Raw genomic sequence first — 23,376 nt, 5'->3', positions numbered from 1 at the left:
GTCTTTGTAGTTGGAACAAAGACTTCAAAGACTGGCTATGTTTGTATGGGCAGTGCAGAATTTAACTTCATTACTTAGGACCTACACTTTCCCCGTAAACCTCAAGCCGCCTTCTCCTGTTTTGGACAGGATGCTGCTTAAAAAAGTCCCTGAAATGTGCTTGGCAGTGTGAGATTTGGCAAGAACTTTAACTGCTTTGAATAAATCAGATAATCTGAGCCAGATATTCTAAATGAACTGCATGACTGAAACTGGGGTTTATTACTGATCGAATGCAAACCTTTATATTTGTGTCTACTAAAAAGCACTGTAAAAGGTAATGGTAATGTTGCTAAGGAACTATTTACCTGCCAAATGTGTCTGTATGATGCATGAGGTGACCATGGGAACCAATTTGGTGGCAATTTTTTAAAGAAAACCTTGCAGTGAAATGATTATTGCATGTATACTAAATATTTCTGCGGATGCATTTGAAAAGCTTTTTACGAGGAAAAGAGATAATAACTAGAAATCCATTTGGAGAGAAGGGTCAGCATAGGTCCTACATAAAAAATACATTACTGGAGCCAGTTTTTTTGATGTATATTTTACAAATAATGTTTTGAAAATAAATAGGAAATCTGCATTGGGTTATCAGCGTTGTGCAAATTTAAAACAGTTTGGTATCTATTCCTAGGGGACTCAGTCTTTCGCCTGATTTCATTTTTCTTAAAAAATTAATTACAGGTTCCTGTATTCCCCCCAGAGAACTTATTAACTATGTCTCACTCTCCAAAGAGTGCTTAGTTCTCATGAGATAAAGTGCCTTAGGCTAAAAGCTGCTGATTCCATTTCTGATTCATAAAGAAATTTTTTAAACTTATTTTTATCCTTAGTGACATTTTCCATGAGTGATAACTAATAGCACTATGTTAGGATCAAGGCTGTTACGATATAGTCTTATAAAGGAAGCGTATGCTACAGAAATGATTCTTCAGGGGTTGAATTTTACTTGGAAGGTTATGTACAAAGATTATTTTCAAGCATATATGACCAGTTCCAAGAAGAATTTTCAAATTTGCTATAAACACTGAAACTGTAGGAAACCCTCCTGTTGCTTGAAACTATTTTCATGGAATATATTTACTTATGAGTTGCCCTCCGGATGCTACCAAAATACACATCCTAGTGGCATTCAACCGTAAACCCATTATGGTACCATTACCATTTTAACCCAGTAATGAATTATATAGGAAATCTGAGATAGTATCTGGTGTAAGATTGCATTAAAATTTGTTTATTTTTCCAATTATGGCCCTGCTGACAACTGTCATCTGTATCTGTGTAGAGTAATTAAGAAGGAATCCTTATAAAGAATTTATAATTGCAGGTAGACTTTGTTGGGATACTGTAAGAGACATTTCAGTGTCAATAAAGAGAGGTGAGAATGATTGTGTTTCAGATGAGAAAATACAGACAACTGAAGTTCTGTGTGGTTCCAGATGAATATTTGTAGGGATCTGCTTTTAAAAAGATGGAGATTATTTCATCCTTAAACGATTGGAATTGGGCTTGCCGTGGGTTTTTTGCCCTTGAGTCACTTCAGGTTGCACAGCTCAGTCTCACTCTGTCTCTGTGGAGCTCTCAGACCAGGAATGATGTCAGGCCACCGCAAAGGGAATCACTGTCTTTCAGAAAGAGGCTTAAAGTCTTGTGTGTGTTCATTTACAGGCACTGCGACTCATGCTGGTGCTTTCCTTGCAGGCACATACAACAATAAGGATATTTTCAAGGCCTGTAACAACTCAGATTACTTAGATGTATTCTTTTGTAAAACTGGAATATATTTATGTACATAATCCAGAGCGGGGCTGGAAAACATGTCCAAGTATAGAAAACGGGCTGTTTCTGTACTAGCATTTGTACATGTGAGGGTATTTTAGTATTGCAGAAAAAAGAATCCGTATAATTAGAGTGGAAGGATAATTGGGTAGACAGTAAAGTGTTTCAGAAGGTACTGTTTGAATGCCAGGGCTCATAAATTCAAATAAATAGCTTTAATTTGCACTGTAAAAGCAAATTAGAAGTTGGCAATATATTTAGCTTTTTTTTTTTTAGATTTTTGAAAACAAGTTATCTCTTTTCTTTCCTGTGGTTTGGTGACTTGTGGGGTCAGTCCTGTTTTGAGTTCGAAGTGGTAAAGAGGACAAAATGCATCTCTCCCAGTTACCTTCAATGTGCTCACTTTGAAATAGTGGAGCAGAGAAGTCAGGTTCTTTCTTACTCTAGGAAATTAATTTTTTTCAGTACTAGAAGTCCCCCCTTTGGAACAGGATTATGATACACTGCTGGAAGTAAGTTACTTGAAAGTCTCTGAGCTTACCTGCTTTCACCATCGCTATGTCTCCTGGGAGCTCATGTTATCTGAGCTAGTGTTCAACACTTCTTTGTGCTAATTGGAAGGTCTGTGTTTAATTTATTTAACACAGTGTGTGTCTCTGCAGTGTACTTTAAAAGAGCATATATTATATCTTTTTTCTGTAGACAGAGACTCCTTCAAGAGTCCTGCATGATTGTTTGTGAGACACAAATGAAAGTGATTCTTGTAAACAGTGTAGTGACCAATTTGATTGTCTCAAGCCATTGCTTAATTAAAACTTCCGTTTGTCTTTCAGACACCCCGAACATGTGAAAACTTTATCAAATTGTGCAAGAAGAACTATTATGATGGAACAATTTTTCACAGATCAATTCGTAATTTTGTGGTGAGTATTGAACAAATCCTGTGTAACGCACAATATGTAATGTCCTCAAAATATTTATTTATCTTAATTCAGTTTTAGTTTCTTCCATGCATGGCAACTCGCAATAGATGTTTATTAAATATACCATCAGAACTAGGATTGTCCTAACTTACTAAATTTGTGCTTACTAGTCTTACCAACAACTGTTTCTGACTAATATTGTCCCTTGGAGCATCGCTGCATTTAGTAGTGCTTTTGCTGGCATTCCAGACAAAGCCTTCGAGAGTCATTGCCTTGGCAAGGCTCTTGTTATCTTCCCGAAGCTGTGGGTGGGTGGTTAATGAACAGAAGGAGAGAGAGAGAGAGAGAGGGGAATGCTAATTTAGATAAGTGATACTGTGTCCTGTTGAAATCCCATTCAGATGAAACTTTAGAAAGCAGCTGATTTTTGTTTCAGGTTGTGGTATTTGGATACTGTCAGATCCTCCTTTGCTGAGCGTGCTCCAGGACCGGGTGCCCAGGCTTTCTTTGTGAAGGAGTTAAAGAGCACCTCGTCAACCTTAAAGTTGACTTTGGTAGTCAAAGATCTTTATTTATGTGGGTACAGTCCAGGCAGCTTAGGATATCGTAGCTGTCCTCTAATTTCCTTTCAGAAGAATTAACAACCTGATCCCGAAGGCAGTGCATATCTTTTGGGGGACATCACTGAATGTTACATTCCATCCTGTCATCCTAAAAAACCCTTTTTTTCTTTTGACAGCACTGTATATCTCAGTTCATATTTAAACTCATAATTAAAATTGTGCTTGTGTGCTATTACCATGAAGCTAGTCATGGCACAGTCCCTCTACTGGCATTGCAATATATATACGCAGGATCTACAGAAATAATATTCTATAAATACAGTGATTAATTATGTTGCTGAAAGACTGGTTTCACATGGGGGTTTTTCCTACTGCAGATAGTGAGGGGGATACTGGGAAATACAGATTCAGATACAGAAAATATTCCATATTCCCTCATTTCTTGCCTTCCCATCTTGTGGAGGATTGGTAGCAAAATGTAAAATGTTTCTAAAATGTAAATGTTTCTAAAAGCAATGCATCATCAGGTAAAAAGCAGGTTATAACCCAGCACATAATAGAAAGGATGATCTGGTTAACCCATTTATTTTCCCTATTTACCCACAAGAGACCTATTATTTTTATAAAACTGTCATTCTGCTCTTGGATAAGTAATGTAGGAGATGACAGCCAGCTGATAAAAGAAACTCCAAATAAGTAGTAATGGTTTCCTTGTTGCTAACTTGTCAACATGACACAGTATGGAAGGAAGAAAATTGAGCAGAATTGGCTTTTATGACTTGTATTTAATGTCTTTCACACAGATATATGTATAACCTATTGATTTTATTTAAATTCTGCAGATCCAAGGAGGTGATCCAACTGGAACAGGAACAGGTAAGGTTGAGTTTGAATCAAGTAAATTATTTTCACTTCATGCACTGTGTTGTTACATTTATTTCCAGACACCTTGTAGATTGAAATTCTTTAAATGACGATATGTGGTGCACTGTGAGTATTTCTACTTTAAAGCAGAGGTTTTATCACTGTATTTTTATGATGATTTTAACTATGCTGTGATATATTCTCAGTCTAAAACTTGGGCACTCTTCCACGTAGAAATCTTGTCGGGTCTTTGCTTCCTTTTTCTTCCAGAAAATAAATAAATAAAAATTATAATGATTTTACAGCTGGCCTTCCAGGGCAGAGAACAAAGGAAGAAACACATTCATGCAAAGTTCCTTTCAAATTTGGTGTTAATGAAATACTTGAGACCTGCCTCGGAATTGGTGAATGGCCAGATACCATCTGTTCTCCCAGCTAGTTGCCTTATAAAGCCCAAGCTGCTCTTTTTCTAACTTTTAAGGATCACTTGCTAAATTCTTCTGCCTGTTCTTTCTCCCTTAGGTGGAGATCTGCATAATAGCTGTATCAGAAATGGTCAGGGGACATAGCAGCTGAAGGGTCCTCAGAGCATTCCCCACCACAGTAGATGTGTCTTGTAATATCTGTAGTTGCTGCTGTAAATTTGCTCATTTTCCACCTGCGCTTTTTATCTACCCACTTGCATATGTCACCAGCCTCCACAGCTCCTCCTTGCCTGGTCCTTTGGGGTTCTGTGCATCTTTATTCTAGTTCGTGTATGTGTCACTTGCATATGCAAGCACTGTATTCTTCTGTGTGTGCTCATGGGTCATCCAAAAAAATGTCTTTGTAGTTGTTAAATACTTTAGCTCTATTTACTTTCTAAATAATGTTCATATGAGTTGCCCAAGAGCTTTTCTTCTACTGTATGCAGTAGTCAACAGCTGCATACTCTAAGATTTGGGACTAGTTAAAGGTTCTGTGTTTTGACGGCAAAATCCCATGAACAAGATTTGTTACCGTATGTATGTGCTTGGACTGTCAAAAGAACTGTGATTTGATTTTGTTATAAGGAAAGTTTCGGTTCGAATCCCAAAAGACATAATTAGGAACATCTTTTAAAATGAGAAATTAAAGAGGTGTCAGGAGATGGGAGAAATTTAATGGGTTGACTGAGACACCTTTCACCCTTGTAGGGTGGAGTTCAGATCCTGCTGTGGAATGAAAATTAACTTGCTGGTGTCATTCTTGGCTCTATTTGTGCAAATGGTAAAAGTATTGTAAGACAGCACAATTAACAGTTGGCAGAGAACTGGCAGTGCAGCTGCGCTGAAGGTCAAGACTCAGCTCTACCGGCAAAGCAAGTAGGAAGTAAAATGCAAATAAGCCCATAGGAGAGAAAAACTCCTATGTATAGTCTTTCATTTAAAAAGAGGAGTCTAATGACCACTAGTCTTTTCTGTCTTTTCCTCCTTGTCATTCTTAATTAAATATGAATATATGTCAGGAGAGTTGTCTTGCAAACATCTGTTAAGACTACTAAAGTTCTCATAAAATGGACCATGTACACTCAAACAGATATGAGCATTGCAGATTTTTAGAGACTGTTTGCAACTATCGTAGAGTCCAAGCAACACAGCTATCTTCTTTGCAACTGAATGGGTTTTATTTTTTGAAGACAGCTGAATTTTAGATATCCTTACTTAATCACTTATTGAATATGATAATATCGCAAGAAAATGTTGGAAATGGACAGCCTGGTGGGCTGATAGATTTCTCTTGAACTGTCATGCCTGTGTGTTTAATACTTACTTAAATGAAGCCGCTTAGATGGTTTAGAGAGTGCAAGTAGTCTGTCAGGATTTGTTCCTGACTACCTGATAGATCCTGGGCACTTGAATGTGAGGCAGAAATTTCCCTTGCGTATCTCAAGCCACATGCTGTAAGAAGGTGGCCAGACCTAAGGTGCCCATCTGGCTTTATCTTCTGTCGGCAGTAGCGCAGCCAGGGGCCGGGTACAGCACAGCAGCAGTGTAGGGACGTGGCAAACGTAGTGATGCTTTCCCAGGCTCCCATGGTGTAAACGTTTTGGTCTGTTGGTTTGCGTGTTATTAATGTGATCTCAAGCATTCATGTTAGGAAAGCTTTGGAGTAAAGCACTGGGATTCAGTAGTTTGTACCTTTTTTACCTGGATCTTGTATGTTATTTGCAGTATAAATTCTCTTTTTCATTTTTTCTGGCAGCTGGAAGGAATTCCTGTATTTCTTTGAGTCACTGCTTCTTAGGAAAAAAAAAACAGATGCATCTTTGAAAGCTAAAAAGTCCATAAAATTTAATGGTCCTTAGAGGTTTACTGGGGGAGTAAATAACTTGACTTCTGTGGAGTGCTTGACAAGTGGAGTGCTGTAATGGATGGCTACCAACTCTTCAAAAAGGATAGGCAAGGAAGAAGAGGTGGTGGGGTGGCCCTCTATGTTAGGGGCAGTTTTGAATGCCAGGAACTTAACAGTGTGGATGACAACACTGAGTGTGTATGGATAAAAATTAAGGGGAAGGCTAATAAGGCAGACATCGTGATGGGAGTTTGTTATAGACCTCCTAATCAGGATGTAGAAGTCGATGAAGTATTCTACAAGCAGCTGGCAGAGGTCTCACAATCATCTGCCCTTGTTCTTGTGGGGGACTTCAACTTCCCAGACGTCTGCTGGAAATACAATGCAGCAGAGAGGGAACAGTCATGGAGGTTCCTGGAGCGTGTGGAAGACAACTTCCTAACACAGCTGGTGAAGGAACCAACTAGGGGAAGTGCCCTACTGGACCTACTGTTTGTTAACAGAGAAGGTCTTGTGGGGGATATAAAGGTTGGAGGTCGCCTTGGGCACAGTGATCACGAAATGATAGAATTTTCAATTCTTGATCACGTAAGGCGGGGAGCCAGCAGAACTGCCACCTTGGATTTCCGAAGGGCAGACTTTAGCCTGTTTAGGAGCATGGTCGAGAGTGTCCCTTGGGAGGCAGTTTTGAAGAGCAAAGGTGCCCAGGAAGGCTGGGCATACTTCAAGCAGGTGCTCTTAAAAGCTCAGGAGAAGGCCATCCCCTTGTCTCGAAAAACGAGCAGACGGGGAAGACGACCAGCCTGGCTAAATAGAGAACTTTGGCTGGACCTCAGGAAAAAAAGAAAAGTTTACATTCTCTGGAAAAGGGGGTTGGCAACTTATGAGGATTATCAAGATATAACAAAGCTATGTAGGGGGAAAATGAGAAGGGCCAAAGCTCAATCAGAACTCAGCTTGGCCACTGCAGTCAAAGACAATAAGAAAAGGTTCTTTGAATATATCAATAGAAAAAGGAAGACTAGGGAAAATGTAGGCCCGCTGGTGAATGAGACAGGTGCCCTAGTGGTGGAGGACGCAGAGAAGGCAGAGTTACTGAATGCCTTCTTTTCTTCGGTCTTCACTGCTAAAGCTGTCCCTCATGAATCCCACCCTCTGAAGGCAAAGGGGGAGGTCTGGAGAGTGGAAGATTTTCCCTCAGTTGAGGAGGACCGGGTCAGAGACCACTTGGCCAAGCTGGACATTCATAAGTCCATGGGCCCTGATGGCATGCATCCGCGAGTGCTGAGAGAGCTGGCGGATGTTATTGCTAGACCACTCTCCATCGTCTTTGAACGGTCATGGAGAACAGGAGAGGTGCCTGAGGACTGGAGGAAGGCCGACATCACTCCAATCTTCAAAAAAGGCAAGAAGGAGGACCCAGGGAACTACAGACCGGTTAGTCTCACCTCTGTCCCTGGGAAGGTATTGGAGCGACTCATTCTGGATGTCATCTCCAATCACGTTGAGGAACAGGAAGTTATTGGAAGTGGTCAACATGGATTTACCAAGGGTAAATCGTGCTTGACCAATCTGATAGCTTTCTATGATGTTATAACTGGTTGGCTGGATGAGGGGAAAGTCGTGGATGTCATCTACCTTGACTTTAGCAAGGCTTTTGACACTGTCTCCCATGACATCCTCATTAGGAAGCTGAGGAAGTATGGGCTAGATGAGGTGACAGTGAGGTGGATTGAGAGTTGGCTGCGGGACAGGACTCAGAGGGTTGTGATCAGTGGCACAGAGTCTAGTTGGAGGCCTGTAACCAGTGGTGTCCCCCAGGGGTCAATACTTGGTCCTATTTTGTTTAATATATTCATTAATGACCTGGATGAGGGGACAGAGTGTATCCTCAGCAAGTTTGCTGATGATACCAAACTGGGTGGGGTGGCTGACACCCCAGAGGGCTGTGCTGCCATCCAGCGTGACCTGGACAGGCTGGAGAGCTGGGCAGAGAAGAACCTAATGAGGTTCAACAAAACCAAGTGCAAGGTCCTGCACCTGGGGAGGAAGAATGCTAGGCACCAGTACAGGTTAGGGGCTGACCTGCTGGGAGATAGCTTGGAGGAGAAGGATCTGGGGGTTGTGGTAGACAGTAAATTATCCATGGCCCAGCAATGTGCCCTTGTCGCCAAAAAGGCCAATGGAATCCTGGGCTGCATAGGGAAGAGTGTGGCCAGTAGGTCGAGGGAGGTCATTCTCCCCCTCTACTCGGCACTGGTGAGGCCACAACTGGAATACTGTGTCCAGTTTTGGGCTCCCCAGTTCAAGAGGGACAGGGAACTGCTGGAGCGAGTCCAGCGAAGGGCAACTAAGATGATTAAGGGCTTGGAGCACCTCCCTTATGAGGAAAGGCTGAAAGAGCTGGGACTCTTTAGCCTGGAGAAGAGAAGGCTGAGGGGAGACCTTATTATGGCATACAAGTATCTAAAGGGTGGGTTGAAGAAGGATGGAGCCAGGCTCTTTTCATTGGTTCCCAGTGACAGGACGAGGGGCAATGGGCACAAGTTAGAACACAGGAAGTTCCGTTCAAATACACGGAAACAGTTCTTTACGGTGAGGGTGACAGAGCACTGGCACAGGCTGCCCAGGGAGGTTGTGGAGTCCCCTTCCCTGGAGATTTTCAAGACCCGCCTGGATGCAGTCCTGAGTAATGTGCTCTGGGCAATCCTGCTTTAGCAGGGGAGTTGGACTAGATGATCTCTAGAGGTCCCTTCCAACTCTGATAATTCTGTGATTCTGTGATTCTGTAATATCAGAGAAGCATATGAGAGTAGAACAGGGCTTTTTTCCCAGGTATTTCATCTGGCAATAGGGAAGACTCTTTGGAGGTTATCTTTTAAACATCGGTATTTTAAACTGCCAGAATTGTTTTTGTTAGAGCCTTTTGTAGGAAGACTTCAGAAAAAAAGAACATCCTTTGTTTCCTTTTCCACATAGAAACTTATGCTTTAACTAAAATTTTCTGGCTAAGAAGTTTGGGATGGGTTTTTGTTTGTTTAAAAAAACCCACACCTTTTCCTATCTGATAGGTGGAAGGTGCAATAAGCCTGCATATAGTTTTGGTTTGTTATGTTTATTTAGTTATTCCTGTTCATCAGCTCAGGAACTAGAACAGACTTGTTCAAAAATCTTCCCATGATTTGGTTTCTGCCATCTGACATTCATCCCGTGTTCAGCAACAGGTGTCAGGTTTATGGTTGCAACTCCCAAATGCTTAGATGATCACCCGCTCCACTGCTAACTAAGCCCAGGACTGTTTGGCTTATGGGTGGATTTGGGCACATTCAGTACAACGGGATGTAAGGTGTCATACGTACATAGACTGCAGCTGTGCTCTCGGCTCACCTAGATAAGCGTGCCTGTGTTCTGGAGGCATTTCACAGGTGTAAAATGCCAAGCTGGTTGTCGCTTCCATGGCTGAACAGTCCTATCAGCAGCACTGATCCTTATTTCTTTTTTTTCGTTATGCAGCACCCCAATGTGGCTTTTATGAGTCTCTTGTTAGGCTGTCATGAAAGTAATTGTGACCCAGCAGCCATGTGAAGGGCAACTGATTTCTGGTACTCGGTTAACCTTGAGAGGGAGGAGGGCGGAAATTAGCATGTGGCATCTAGAAGTTGAGATACCATACTCGGAAAAGAATGGGGAATTGAGTTTTACCTTGGCTTAGCTGGCAGACCTGCATTGCCAAAGCGGTTAGATATACGCTCCTGTAAGGCTGACACTGATTTAGAGGACCAAACTCATTTTCTACAGCCTTCAAGTTAATGTTCCATAAGACTACTGGGAGAAATTTTATTGTGCTGCAGCAGCTTATTTCTTTTCTAACAAAATAACCACCCATAGAGTCAGTATTCGGAGCAATAAGCTGAGTCATGGTCATTCTTTGTAATGATTAATTATTTGAAAATGAATTTTAGATTTGTGATGTATCTCTTTTCCTGCTGTTCATAACAACTAAGTGGTTGAACATTGTGAGTAATTCTGTCTAACTCATGCTAGTGCAAGTGGAGCAGCTGCTCTGTATTTTCAGTGTTCCAAATAATATAAGAAAATTTGCATGTAGGAAAAATAGGTTTAATATCCTAACCCCTTTTGTATGAAAAAGGGAAAACTATACAAAGGATTACATTTTCAAAGCGGCACAGGCATTTTTCAGCTACCCTTACTTGCAACCTGTTGGAAGGTCCTGAATCGGCTTGTATGTGCCTCTGTCCATTTATGAATCCTGGAGGACACAGAGGCATATAGTTGCTGTAAAAGTCCAAGATAAAATACCACTGGTAGATAGGAATTGCGTTTTGGTTGGCAATGAGCAGAGCTCCTCTGAACTGTCAATAGCAAAGGGCTGTGGACAAACTTGGTCAGTTCTGCAATGCGATTTCCTAACAAGGCAAGTTCCTAAAATGTAGCCAGTTTTAGAGCCCCTTTTCTTGCATGATTGAAGCTCAGCAAAAGGACAAGAGCAAGACTGTTTTATCTAGCGATATACTCCTTTTAGATTGCAGCCCCGCGGAAAATCCAGCCGCTGGTATGTGGGGTTAAAAGTGCAGTGCCCTCTCATCTGCAAGGAGAGAACCACTTACTGACTGAGCTAAAGCTTTCATATTTGCAAAATGATTCAAGAATCCCACTTGGAAAGCTCTATAGAAGTGTCAGATGTTATTATGTACCTCGTTGTTCCAAATGACAAGAAGAAAATTACAGAAAGTAAGCCGTCATTTTTGTGAATCAGAGCCCTCCCACTTCCTTACCACTGCTTAGCAATTTTTATGCCAGAAAAAGGAAGGATTTATTTAAAATCACAACTGTCATGAATGATGATTCCCAGCCCACACCTGGCTTTTGGAATGCTACATTTCTGAAGCTTTAGGTGCATCTCTCAGCTCTTTGCAAGAAAGTTGTACAACTTCTGTAATTTCACCCAAAAAATTACTTTCTTTCAAAAAATGCCTTTAGAAGGAACAAAGATTACCGAAGAGTAAGCTGCTTTAGTTCGAAAGACAATCTGAAAATGCGGCTTTTTTCTGTATAGCTGCTAACGTGTGGTTGCTTCACATGTCACCTTGGATCTATTCACCTTTTCACTATCAGCACAAGATGCAGATACGAGACTGAGTAACTAACTGCGCTTCAGTTACAAGCTAAATATATCTTCCCACTCTGGATAGCCATGGAAATGATGAATACAGTCTAATTTTTTCTATGAGCTGTGTGGTCTGTTTGGTTTCATGTCTGTGTGAGAATTAGGTAAACACCTCTTTAATGTAAGAGAAATTTTCTCTTGTATTAAAAATGTGGGGAAGCGGCTCCCAGCTGCTTTCAGCTTTGGATCGTGGGTATCTGGGTAGGCATGTGATTTTTATTTTATAGAATAGTGCAAAACCCCCTTCCAGCTCCTGAAGGCTTTGACCTTGCACGGGACTGATGCTGCTGTTAGAAGGCAGCCAGTGTATTTCCCTGGCTGATGCCAAGTACCTTCCCAGCTTTGTCAAACAGGAGACCCCGGTGTGCAGGGTTCCCAGTCCTGCTCCCTCTCGCGCTCCTGCACCAGTCCAGCACCATCTCTGTTGCCGTGTGAACCCCTCTGATTTTTAGCGCAGAAGCTCCCAGCATTTTTTTCTGGCACCTTTTGTAATAGGATCTGAGAAACATTTGCAAGTCCAGTAGGCACACAGCTCCCTGTGACAGGAGATAACCTTATCAGGGAGTAAGCTGAGAGGAAGGTGAGGTGGCAGGCAGCGCTGCCCGCCGCGAGTCGAACACCCAGAGGCAGCTCTTGTTTTCCATGGGCTTTGCTGGTAGGCTGGTATGTCAGCTTCTGGGTGAGGTTTTTGCATCATCGTGACTCCATATATAGCCAGCGGTGATCTGTGTGCTCTCAGAGGAAGACTTGGAGAATATAAGGAGGAGCCTTCTCTTCTTATGGCATCTACTGGGAGTGCAACATGCAGGCTAGAGCTAGACTGCACGACGCTCCCACCTCCCCTTTCTGCCTCTGTTCTGCTCTCAGAAAATGAGGAACATGATACACACAGTAAAACCTGCTAGATACTTTGGAGTGCTTCATAATTATTAGTAGTAGGTTTGGACTCTGTGAGTTGTTTTCCCAAGTTTACATTGAGCTCTACCATAGAGAGTAGGGTGTAAGGATCTAAAATCCCTGTTCCAGACCGCCCTGGCTGAGCATTAGGCACTGTGCTGCCATGGCAGTAGACTAACGAGGGATCTGTACTTAATCTCTGGTGAGAAAGTGATTCTGGGTTTCAGTAATTAAAAAAATGTATACATTTAACTCGCCATCTTCTGGCTTGCTCTGTCTAGTCCTGCTTCAAGCAGATACTTGAAGCCTGGAATGATTCCAGAGGTTAGCAGGAGTTTGACAAACAGCACATTCAGGCTATTTTTAACTTAAGGGGAATACAGTTGGGTTTTTCTTCTTTGGGTTTTGTTTGTTTTGTTTTGTTTTGTTTTGTTTTTTTAAAGTATTCTTAAATTAAAACTGTGGGGTTTTTCTTTAAAAAAAAAAAAAAAAAAAAACAAACAAAACAACAACCCCCCCAAAATGTTCCTGGGCTGCTGTCTTGCTGCCTTTGCAGCGTCCCCACCGCCCCTGGCCAGTCGGTGCTGCCGGGGCTCCGCAGACACTTCAGCTCTGTCCTTTGCAGGGCGCCTGGCTGTTAGGCAAGCGCTGCCCAGGCCGTTCCCTGTTCTTGCCTGCAGCTCCCGGGCAGACAGCGTGAGCCTTGGAACAGCTGTACGGCAGACAGAGAGGGAAGCAGGGACTGGGTCTCATCCTGTAACTATCTACCAAAATATTAGCACTTACTTCCAGAGAAGTAGAATGAACCAAAGTTAGCCTTCGTACATATGAGATTAATTCTGACCTGCAGTGTATGGTCTGAAATGAAATCATACAAAAATAAATACTCCAAAAGCTAAAGGTTGTGGCTCGTTGTTCCTGTCTGCAAGCTCTTGGGTCTGGGTGCTCGTTGTGCCAGAAATAGAGAGTCTCTCTGTCAGTCCCAATTTTCTTCTTCCCTTTTGAATTATTTTTCCGCCCAACGGAGGCTTCAGGGTTGATTCCACTCTCTTTCAGCAGTTTGGCAGCGCTGTGGTTCCAGCACACAAAGGGTATAACGGACCCAAGAGTTTGGCCACTTGCTGCTGTGTACCATCCCAACGGAATGTGTTTGTATATCATCTGAAAATTTCTAGACAGCAAACACTCCTCTAGGTTAGGACTCAGTAAGTAAAGCTGTGGCTGCCCCATCCCTGGAGGTGTTCAAGGCCAGGTTGGATGGGGCTTTGAGCAACTCGGTCTGGTGGAAGGTGTCCCTGTCCAGGGCAGGAGGGTGGAACTAGATGATCTTTAAGGTCTCTTCCAACTCAAACCTGTCTATGATTCTAAGTGCATCTGCTTTACAGATAATTAGGATTTCCTTCAAGAGGTCCTTTGAAGCAAAATGATGTATTTTCCTAAGGAAGGTCCAAGTGAGGTTTGTTACTGAGGCCATGCCAGGGAACAGACATGCAGGTCCTGCAGCTGTGGCACCGCAGGACCAAGTGAAGCGGAATGGCGAAAACTGGGAAAGAGGGAAAGAGCAGCAGTGCGCAGAAAGTGGTGCTGTCTGCGCTGCAGGCTTTGCAGGTGTATTTCTGGCTTCAGGCAGCACCCGATGGCATGCAGCCTCACTGATTCTGAGGGTAACTTGTGTATTTACTGGTCTAGAAGAATTTGGTTTTCTGAACGAGGTGGATAACTAAGACACTGCACAAGCAACCTCTCATAGCAAACAGGAACACGCAGGGAGGTTCATTAGCAAAGAAAACGGATGGCTTCTGGTAAGGCTTTTTCTAATGGGTTGAACACTAGCTGGGGTTTGGATCCATCTTTGTCAAGGCAGTAAAGCTGGCTGCAGCTGTACCATACCCCTTTCGCCCAGTACTGGAAGAGATTGGTATATGGGATCAAGCTGATGTAATTCAGCTGATCTTAAAATATTCAATAGCCAAAGATTGCTGAAGTAATCACTTTTCCTCTACTCCTGATTACAGAAAATCCCTACAGGGTTTGTCCCCTTTTGCTGCCTCTTGTCAAATTGCAGAGCAGGCAACAATCAACTCTATTAATATCTCTTTTGAACATGATTAATTGGGTTTTTAAGTGGGTCAGTTTCTTCCAAAATTTCTTGCTTACTTAGTTCCACTTGCACTTGCAGCTGTCCACCTGTGATGCTTCGTTTTCATGGTATCACCTGAAACTCTCTTCTCATCTGATGCACTCTTGTGATTTTCTGCATCAGGTTTTTAATTGGAGTCTGGTTTATTCCTCAGTTTTACTTGCTGCTTGCCTGTGCAGCCGCGTCATCAAATTGCTGTTCTGTATTGCATGTGCAAATAGCTGTCGAGCACTACAGATCCTTTACTGACCTCCTGCTTCGCGAGGGATGCAGTTCCTCTAGAGGATTCTCGAGCCAGTTGTGCAGAAGGACCAGGCTTGCTGCCTGTTTGGATAGTTTTGTTTGCTTTATTTTTAATACTATCCTAAGGTGAAATATTTTTTCATGGTTTGTCAAACAAGATTATGGATTTGACTGTAAAACTGTGACTCATCTCAGCCTTCGTTTTTCTTATTAAGAGTGATCCTGGAGGAAAGCGCAAATGAAAACGTCAGATCTGTCATAAATAATGTAAAAATGACAGCCAGGAGGAGAGGTCTCCCAGACCCTCTTTCTATCCACAGACTCAGGAAAGAAATGAGTTTTGGAGGGCTGGGTCTGTGGTTTGTACAAAGTTTTTTATCATCCTTTTGACTTCATTGCATTTAAGTGTTTACATCATCCATGTATCTAAGCCAAATATCTAATTTTTGCCTTCTATTTTGGAGGAATATATACTGTCATTCTTCACTGTTTACCCACGAATTAAGCTTTTGAGCTTATAGCTCTTATTCTTAGTTGATTCTATGAACGTCTTTCATCTCCCTGATATTTTATTTCTAGAAGCAACGCTATATCCAGAGTGCGATTAAACTAGTAATTCTTTGCTCTGTGATTTGTCAGGAAGCCACTTTTAAAGATTTAATGTCTCAAAAAAGAAAAATTATGGTGGACCAGCAGTAAAAAATTAAATCCTTGACAGTTCTTCAGCACACAATATATAATGCTGTTGATAAACAGTTGATAGTGCGGGGACACGGAATTGTGTTGCCAGTTACAAACATCTGATTTCACGGGTCTGCTCAAATACTAGCCTAGTGATAGGGGTGAGGTAAGAATATATTATACACATAGTGATCAGAAGTGTCAGAAACCTTGAATTTGATGTCAGTGCCTGTTATAAAATGTAGTGGGAAACTAATGAAAACAAACATTTCTTCTATCATCTTTTTTCTTTTAAGGAGGAGAATCTTACTGGGGAAAACCTTTCAAAGATGAATTTAAGCCCAATTTGTCCCACACGGGACGTGGTGTTCTTAGTATGGCCAATTCGGGACCTAACACAAACAAATCACAGTTGTAAGTAGTCATTTGCTTTTTGTGTTTTATTGTTTCCCTCTAGACATTGTGTCTTACTCTGTTAAGAAAACAAATGACATTTTACAAGCTACTCTTTAAAGTTCAGTCAAGTGAAATAGTCTGTCGAGTGCTGCATATTGAAATCAGGATAGCTACAGCTGCTGTTACCCAATCTAAGAGTAAAGTGAAGCATGGCACGAAGACCTGTAGGTTTATAATACCATCATTAATTTCTCTTTTCTGTGTTTATGATGTGAAGTTTTTATTCATTTTTGTCATTGTTCCCCCACTGTTATCTCTGTAAGATCATTACACCTCTATAATCTGTTTAAATTTAGTCCCGTATTGAACTTTTTGAAAGGGCTTAATGAAATGAAACATATAGTCTATGGAAATGTTGCTTCTTTTTACTCACCTAATTTTAAATAAATGAGAACAGTTCTGCACTATTGAAACGTGTAGAACCCAGACGTGGCAGTGTGCAGAGTCTGGGGCTGAGAATGACTCGGGTTTGAATGTACAAAAACAGAATGAAGAAAAAAATTAATGAAGAAGCGGGAAGAACAACAAATGAAATTTAAAGCTATTGAAGTTGTAATAACCTCCTTTATGTGTAACATTAATACGGGTGTTTGCCTGCAGCCTTTTGAAAATGTTCTGTCGCTTTGAGCCGACTGTTTGTTGGTTGCTCTCTAAGGACTGCAATAGAATTGTGCCTTTATTGGGAGCCCCGGGAAAGAGAGTGAGCGCGCGCGTGTGTGTACAGTACTACGTGTTGGGACTGGGGAGGGAGGGAAGGGGTTCTTGGTGTTGGTCTTCGTGATGCTAAGTATTATTGTGGCTTGTAAACTATGCAGTAGTGTGGTTAGCTGTAATGAAACGCAAGCGCTTCTTTCAGGACCTTTAATAGGCTTACTCACATACTTAAGGCTAAGCACATGTTGGGCAGTTTGCAGGATCGAGTTGCTGTAGAGCTTATTTTTGATCTGAATGTTATTGCCAGCACTCAGGTGCTAAATTAGGGGAGAGTAGAGGCCCTATTCTTTTTTTTTTTTTTTTTTCTAAAAAAAAAAGGGATTCTAGAAACAGAAGTTATAGAGACAGTTCATGAGTGGTGTGCCATATTGAGTCACATCATCTGCTGCTGTAAAGGTGGTCTTATGTTTCCTTAAAATTTGCAAATGAAAAATGAAATTCCTTTATCTGTGAAGTCCTTGAGAGGCTCCAGCTGCCCATATTTGTAAAGCTTCCTAAGCAGTGGTCAGATGCTTTTGGCAACTGTTGTGACGTCAGGAACTGGGTGAATAGCTCTCCCCATAGGTGGTAGGCACTTGCAGTGCAGAGTGAGCTGGGTGCCCTGTGTAAGGAATGCTCGAATAATGCTCAGGGCTTCTCCTCTGGGATCATCCTGAGTTATGTTAATTCCATTGTCCTTAATTTATTTTGACTGCAGTGATGGAAGAGAAGCTTTGTCTGTATGTTTGCTACTGCTTAGATTTTTTTTTTTTTATTACAATGCTACATAACTGACCACTTGATAATCTTAAGTATTGGATATCTGCAAATAAAGTGGTGCAAAGAGCCCATGCACAAGGCTAAGTCATGATGTTTGCCCTGTGTAGAAGTTCGCATTCTGCCCAGCCTCTCAAAGCTTTCCTGGGGCTAGTTACGTCTTAATAGATTGTCTGGCAGATTGCAGCCCCTCCTATTTGCAATCATATAACTTCCTGAGGCAGTTGCTTATATGGAAAAGTGCTTTCGGAATGCTTATATATTTTTAGCTGTCTCTAATGTAGTGTAACAGATGGAGACAGGGAGGAGAGCCAGCACTGCGTGTCCAGCCAAGACGGGCCATCGTGGTCTGCAGACCACAGTGTGGAACCCTCTGTTTCATATGCTTGTAGTCCAAGTCTTCCAAAGAAGCATTAAGCTTTAGAGAAAAGTTTTAGTAGTAAAGGTTGCTTTGGATTTGGTCTTTTGGTTCCCATGTTTAAGTTTAAAAATATAACCCCCCGAATTAAAAGTCCGGTTAATTAAAATTTAAAAATCCAAGTTTCACAGGTTTTCATTATGTTTGCCACTTTGAAGTATTCTTCTGCCATGTTTGTATCTGAAGCACAAATTTGCTCTGTCCAGAGGAGAAATGGATCACCAACGGCCAATTTAATGGAAGAGAAATGCAAAAAGTAAATATCCTAAAAGGCAGAAGTTTACACTGGCAGCGACTGTTCCCACAGAGTTCTGTGGCTGTATTAGCAGGATACGAGCTCCCAATCCTGCACTGTACTTCTCAAGCAGGATGCACGTCTCCGTCCTGCATGAGCGTCCCAGGGCCTGCCTGGCCAAGGAGGCAGATGCTCAGAATAATTTTGGACTTTGTGCAAGTCACTGTGCCTGGAGTACTGTTTAGGGATGTTAGTAAGGTGTAAAAATGAGAAGTCAAAACTCCAGAAATCCAAGATGAAACCCACAAAACAGAGGACTTAAAGGAAGTTTGGCCAGTGGGCCTCCCAGAGAGGAGCCAGAGACTGAGAGGGGTTTGTCTTCCCTTGGACAGCTTTTGCATGCCCTTTCTGTTTTTAAGCATTACTGACTGTTGTTGAGTGTCAGTGAGATAATAGGCTAACTGTTACGTCTTTATTCCTTCCAGCTTCATCACGTTCCGCTCTTGTGCATATCTGGACAAGAAGCATACAGTTTTTGGAAGGTAAGTGAAGGTTATTATGAGCAGCACTATAGCAGACATGCTCTCCTCTGTGTCTGAAGCCTAAAGAGAAGCATCTAGTGACTCTTGAAATGGAACTGGAGCAAAATCTTAGCTCACAATCCCGTTCTCCTTGTCATGAGTAGGTGGCCAACATCATATCAGTGCCAGTCATCAGGCTCTGCCTTTTTTTCTCCTTCCATCACTGTACGTTGCCTTACTTCCCTTCTGTGGGTGGCCCTCCAGGGAGTCATGAACAAACTAATCGTCGTCCTGTAACCAACCATGTTAATATTTGTGCATGTTGATTGCTGGGACACAAGAGATTACCTTTTCAATATTATTTTCATCCTCTTATGAGCTGTCAACTAGGAAATTAGTCATGACAGGGCTGCTCTTCATCATGGCATAGAACATAGAGCTTCTGCATAGGTGAGGTCTTTTGGCCCCTTTTGTTCTTTTTTGTATTCTATTCTTTTATTTTATTCCTGACAATTATCATCACGATAAAATCTGTATGTTTGTGTGCACGTACACATACATACATGTTTATGAGTGTATCTACAAAGATATTAACAATGCCAGCACAGCAAGGGAACTTCACTCTTTGTAAAGAAGTCTCTTCCAAAAGTCTTTGCCAGTCAATCCCTCACATGATAAAGATCAAGGTAGGTATTACAGAAGATATTACAAAATCTATGTTATGGTTTGTTCTTTGCTTCCTCTGCTGCAGGTACATGGTATTTACCCAGTCATGCGTAGCCATTCTAACAAATGCCTCAGTGCAAATGGCAGGAAGGGGAATTATACTAGCCTGCTTCACTGGTAGTTCCCAAGGAATTTACAGTCTTTTTTAAATTAAGATTTGTTTTTTATTCTTTTCATAGTTTTATCCGTTTGAAAGGCAGCAATTGAAAATAAATGTGTGTGCTGTTTGCTTTGATTGGATGCCATACAATAGTGCTGTACAATGAAAGTGTATTTAAAATCTAATCCACGTTCTCTGCCTGTGAGTTCTTGACGCAGAAGCTGGCTTCATTTTAAACAATTATTTTAGTGCTGTTAGTTCTGATACTGATTCTGCCATAATTGCACCCTTTGAAATATAATTCTTTTTTTTTCTCAGGTCTGTCCTAGAAAAAGTTAAAGCTCCCTTGTTGTTTGGTGAAAGCAAATAAATAAAGCAAATTCTAATACTGAAAGTTGAGAGGAAGTATACTCTCGGAGGAGTTATGTTACCTGTATCTTAAGACTATTTCACTTAAGCTACAATTTGAGTCCTCCTTGCAAAAATCCCATTAAATCCCATACAGTAATGCTGTTGACCTGAGCTTACCACCTCATCAAATAGTATTTGGGTTAGGACAGCTCAGCTGAAAACGTCACTGCTCTTCAGTTCTGGATGCAACCTGCCTTCAGTGAGCATCCTGTATAGTCCTCCAGTGTCTTTGCTATTTCCCCAGTGTGCTCCAGTTTTACCATAATTCACCAGGAAAGAATTTGGAGAATGGCTGGGCTTACTGCGGTGCAGCAAGTGTTCTCCCAGAAGCCTTCGCGCCATGCATGACACCTCAAAAATAGCTCAAATGGTGTTTGACACTGTATGTTGCCCTTTAGAGAGGACTTGCTTTAGTCCAGGTAACTCTGGTTAAGTCTATAGCAGAGATTTATGCAGTGGCAGTTTTAGGAAAGGCTGTCTTAACTTTTGAATTGTCCTTGCTACTACAGAAATCTGAACTTGGCTACCAGAGTAAAGAAGTGATGCTGCTTTCTGAGCACTGCAAATATTCTTAGGTGAAATACAAAGGAACAGCTTTATTAAAAAATATTGCTTTAGAATCGCGTTTGGCTCCCTGCATGAAAACTGAGCAACATCTTCAGCTGAACACACAGCAGGTGAATTTTACTCTGGACTTTCTTGCATGTAAATGAAGATTAATTTGAAGAATGCTGAAAATGAAGATGCTGGAATAGATGCATTCCATCACTCTGTATTTATGTAAAAATTGAATACTTGAATAATTGAGTTTATCTACAAATTTAATATAAAAGGCTAATGTGTGCAGCTCTCAAGATCTGTCATCAAAATCCTTCGGCTGTTTTTACCTGCATTTGTTTTTAAAAGCCAAAAGATTCAAGAGATTGTACCTCTAGTGAAACTCCAGCTTCAGTTCGCTATTTTAGATTCTGGGTGTTTCCAGGGTTTGCTGACTGTATCTGATCTTAGACTGTATGGCAGAATAATATCTGGGAAGCATATCTGGGAATAATATCTAAGTTTAAGAATAGAATGAACCCATGAAATAACCTTCATGGAAACAAAGAATTCTTAAATTGGATTGTCTTAATTGGATGCTTACTGGCCTGTTGTGACTTATATAGATTTGAGGATTACTTATTTCAGTTAATATTAAAACCTAAATACTCTGATCTCATCTGTACCCTCAGCTATTTCGCTGTGGCTCTAGTTCATGGTAATGAGTGTCACATATGTAGTTTGAGAGCAGAACTTCACACGTATAGAACTTTTCAGCAGGCTTTCCATATTTTGGGCACCAAAAAAGAGCGGAGGAGCAACCATTCCCCACCCCACCCCTTTATTCTTTTTTGGTCCTGTGTGGGATGAACATTGCAAAGTTCCTTCTCTGGAAAGCTGCATCTTATTCATGTCCCCACTGGTGCAGAACACAATTTTTGCATAGTAGCAGCTATTAGGAGCTGGATGTTTGGCTGTTAAGTATGTTTGGAAAACACAGCAGCTGCAGGCAGTGGGATTTTGACCAGGTGGCACCTGTCTGGCTTGGTGCACTGGAATTTTCAAGTCTCCGGAGAAGGCTTCAGCTGGAGGACAGGGAGGGCATCTTGTTGTGATTGTGCTGCCCACTGTGGCAATAATGAGGATGGATGTTACTGAAAATAAAGGAAATAATTTGGCATGGATGGGGAGCAAAAACAAAGGCAGAGAGTGAGAGAAGAATCGTTCCCTTGGAGGTGTGTTGCAGGCTGCACAGATTTCCTGCTCCAGCAGAGCTGCCTAGATTTAATTAGTAATTACCATTTCTAGTAATTACCATTTCTCCTGACTTAGAGAATGCTGTAATTCATGTGAAAACTAACTGGTGGCTTTTGTTGCCTTGTAGCTGGCTGGTAAGAGGTTTAATTTAGAAACTCAAGTAATGTAAACCAACTGACGTGCGTTTGCTCTGCACAGAGTGGGTGAGAAGCATTTTCAGGGGACGGCTGCATGGGGAATGTCCCATCTGCTGCTGCCGTGGGCTGTGCGAGGGGCTCCCTCTTATCCACCCTGCCACTGGGAGTTCAACTGCTGCATGAGCTGCATGGGCTACGGGCATGTTACAGCCAAAACACTAGTATAGGCTCACGTTCCTGTCTGGTGTGCTTCAGGAAATTTAGATGCAAGTGCATCCCATCCGTGTTGTTTTTATATTTTCTATTACTTCGATGATTCACAGCTCCGGTGGATCAGGGACCTGGTACATTTGCCCTTTAAAAGCAGAAGTAGAAACACACAGCTCTCTGGGACAGAGATTATAAGTAGAAAAGAGACTGCATATAGATACAGGGAAGTCACAATAGTGACCCCTTTCAGCTTACCTTCCACTGACACTTTGCACTTTCTTCAGAACCAAGGAAAAAGAAAGCCCCAGGAAAAAATGAAAAGGCTTTGTGGGTATTCTGGGGGAGCCTGTTCCAAAGCGGAAGGGACACATGAAGAAGTGCATGTTTAAAATAATAGTGGAAAGTGATTGAGCCATGCTGGTCAGCCAAAGGGGAGAAATGCTCTCCGTGAGTTTTGGGTGTGATTTAGGACAAGCAGAGCATGGTGGGCTTGAAAGTGAGGGCAGGTTGCAGGGGTGGGATGGGATAAAAAGAAAGGCAATAGAGGGAGCAGTGAGAAAAGTGTTGTGGTCAGAGTGGCAAAGCTGGAAATGATGTGTGCAGCAGTTCTGTCTGTTTGTTAGAGGATCACTTGTGTTCATCAAGAATTGAGAAAAGGATGTGGCAACTGAGACAGGAGATGAGTATACGGAGGTCAGTTTTCTCCTTTGTACATGGCTGCGCGTATATGCTTACGCAGATCTGTTAACTGTCTCTCGAGGTCTCTGCTGTTCAGTCTTCAATTCTCTTGTTCCCAGAAATAATTAACAAGGTGGTTTGGGAAACCTCAGACTTAGTCAAATTGGAGGCATCGTTCAGTAGCTGACTTGCACCCAGCTTAGTCTTCTCTTTTCTTCCCTCCTCTCCTTGCCAGATGCTTTTGTGGAAGAAGGTTTTTCTTTCCTTGGATAAGCATCGCTCTGTATTGACTACAAGGCATTTTCAGCTGTCCGGGTTCGGTTAAATAATGCACAGTGTCTCTTTCCACTTATAACATTCCCGGTAGGATTTGAATCCGTGAACCCCGATGGCTTCTAAGCTGGGAAACTCCTGTTCTTGTTGCTGTTCTGCTTTGGCACATCTGAAGACCAGAGAAACGGTGTGACAGCAGAAGAGAGCTGATTTTGTTACTGACTCTATGTAGGGAGAGTGGCCTAATTTTGCACTGCGGAGTCTGCTCCCCAGGCAGCTGGAGAGGAGTGAAGGGCAAGGTGGGAAAATAAACC

The 23,376-nt window shown here is 41.9% G+C and overlaps 1 protein-coding gene across 1 annotated transcript in view; it reads left to right on the top strand.

Moving 5' to 3' along the window:
- PPIL2 (peptidylprolyl isomerase like 2) overlaps nt 1-23,376 on the top strand; it is a 77,194-nt gene that overhangs the window by 44,453 nt on the left and 9,365 nt on the right. Inside the window, exons 13-16 of the mRNA XM_082491570.1 lie at nt 2,655-2,744; nt 4,150-4,183; nt 15,930-16,047; nt 18,698-18,754. Coding sequence (XP_082347696.1) covers nt 2,655-2,744; nt 4,150-4,183; nt 15,930-16,047; nt 18,698-18,754 — 299 coding nt within the window. The remainder of the gene's footprint in view (nt 1-2,654; nt 2,745-4,149; nt 4,184-15,929; nt 16,048-18,697; nt 18,755-23,376) is intronic.

Source organism: Vanellus vanellus (genome assembly GCF_965231255.1).
Source record: "Vanellus vanellus genome assembly, chromosome: 16".
NCBI lineage: Eukaryota > Metazoa > Chordata > Aves > Charadriiformes > Charadriidae > Vanellus > Vanellus vanellus.
Note: the sequence above shows the minus strand (reverse complement) of the source record. Positions and strands in the feature narration are given on the sequence as shown.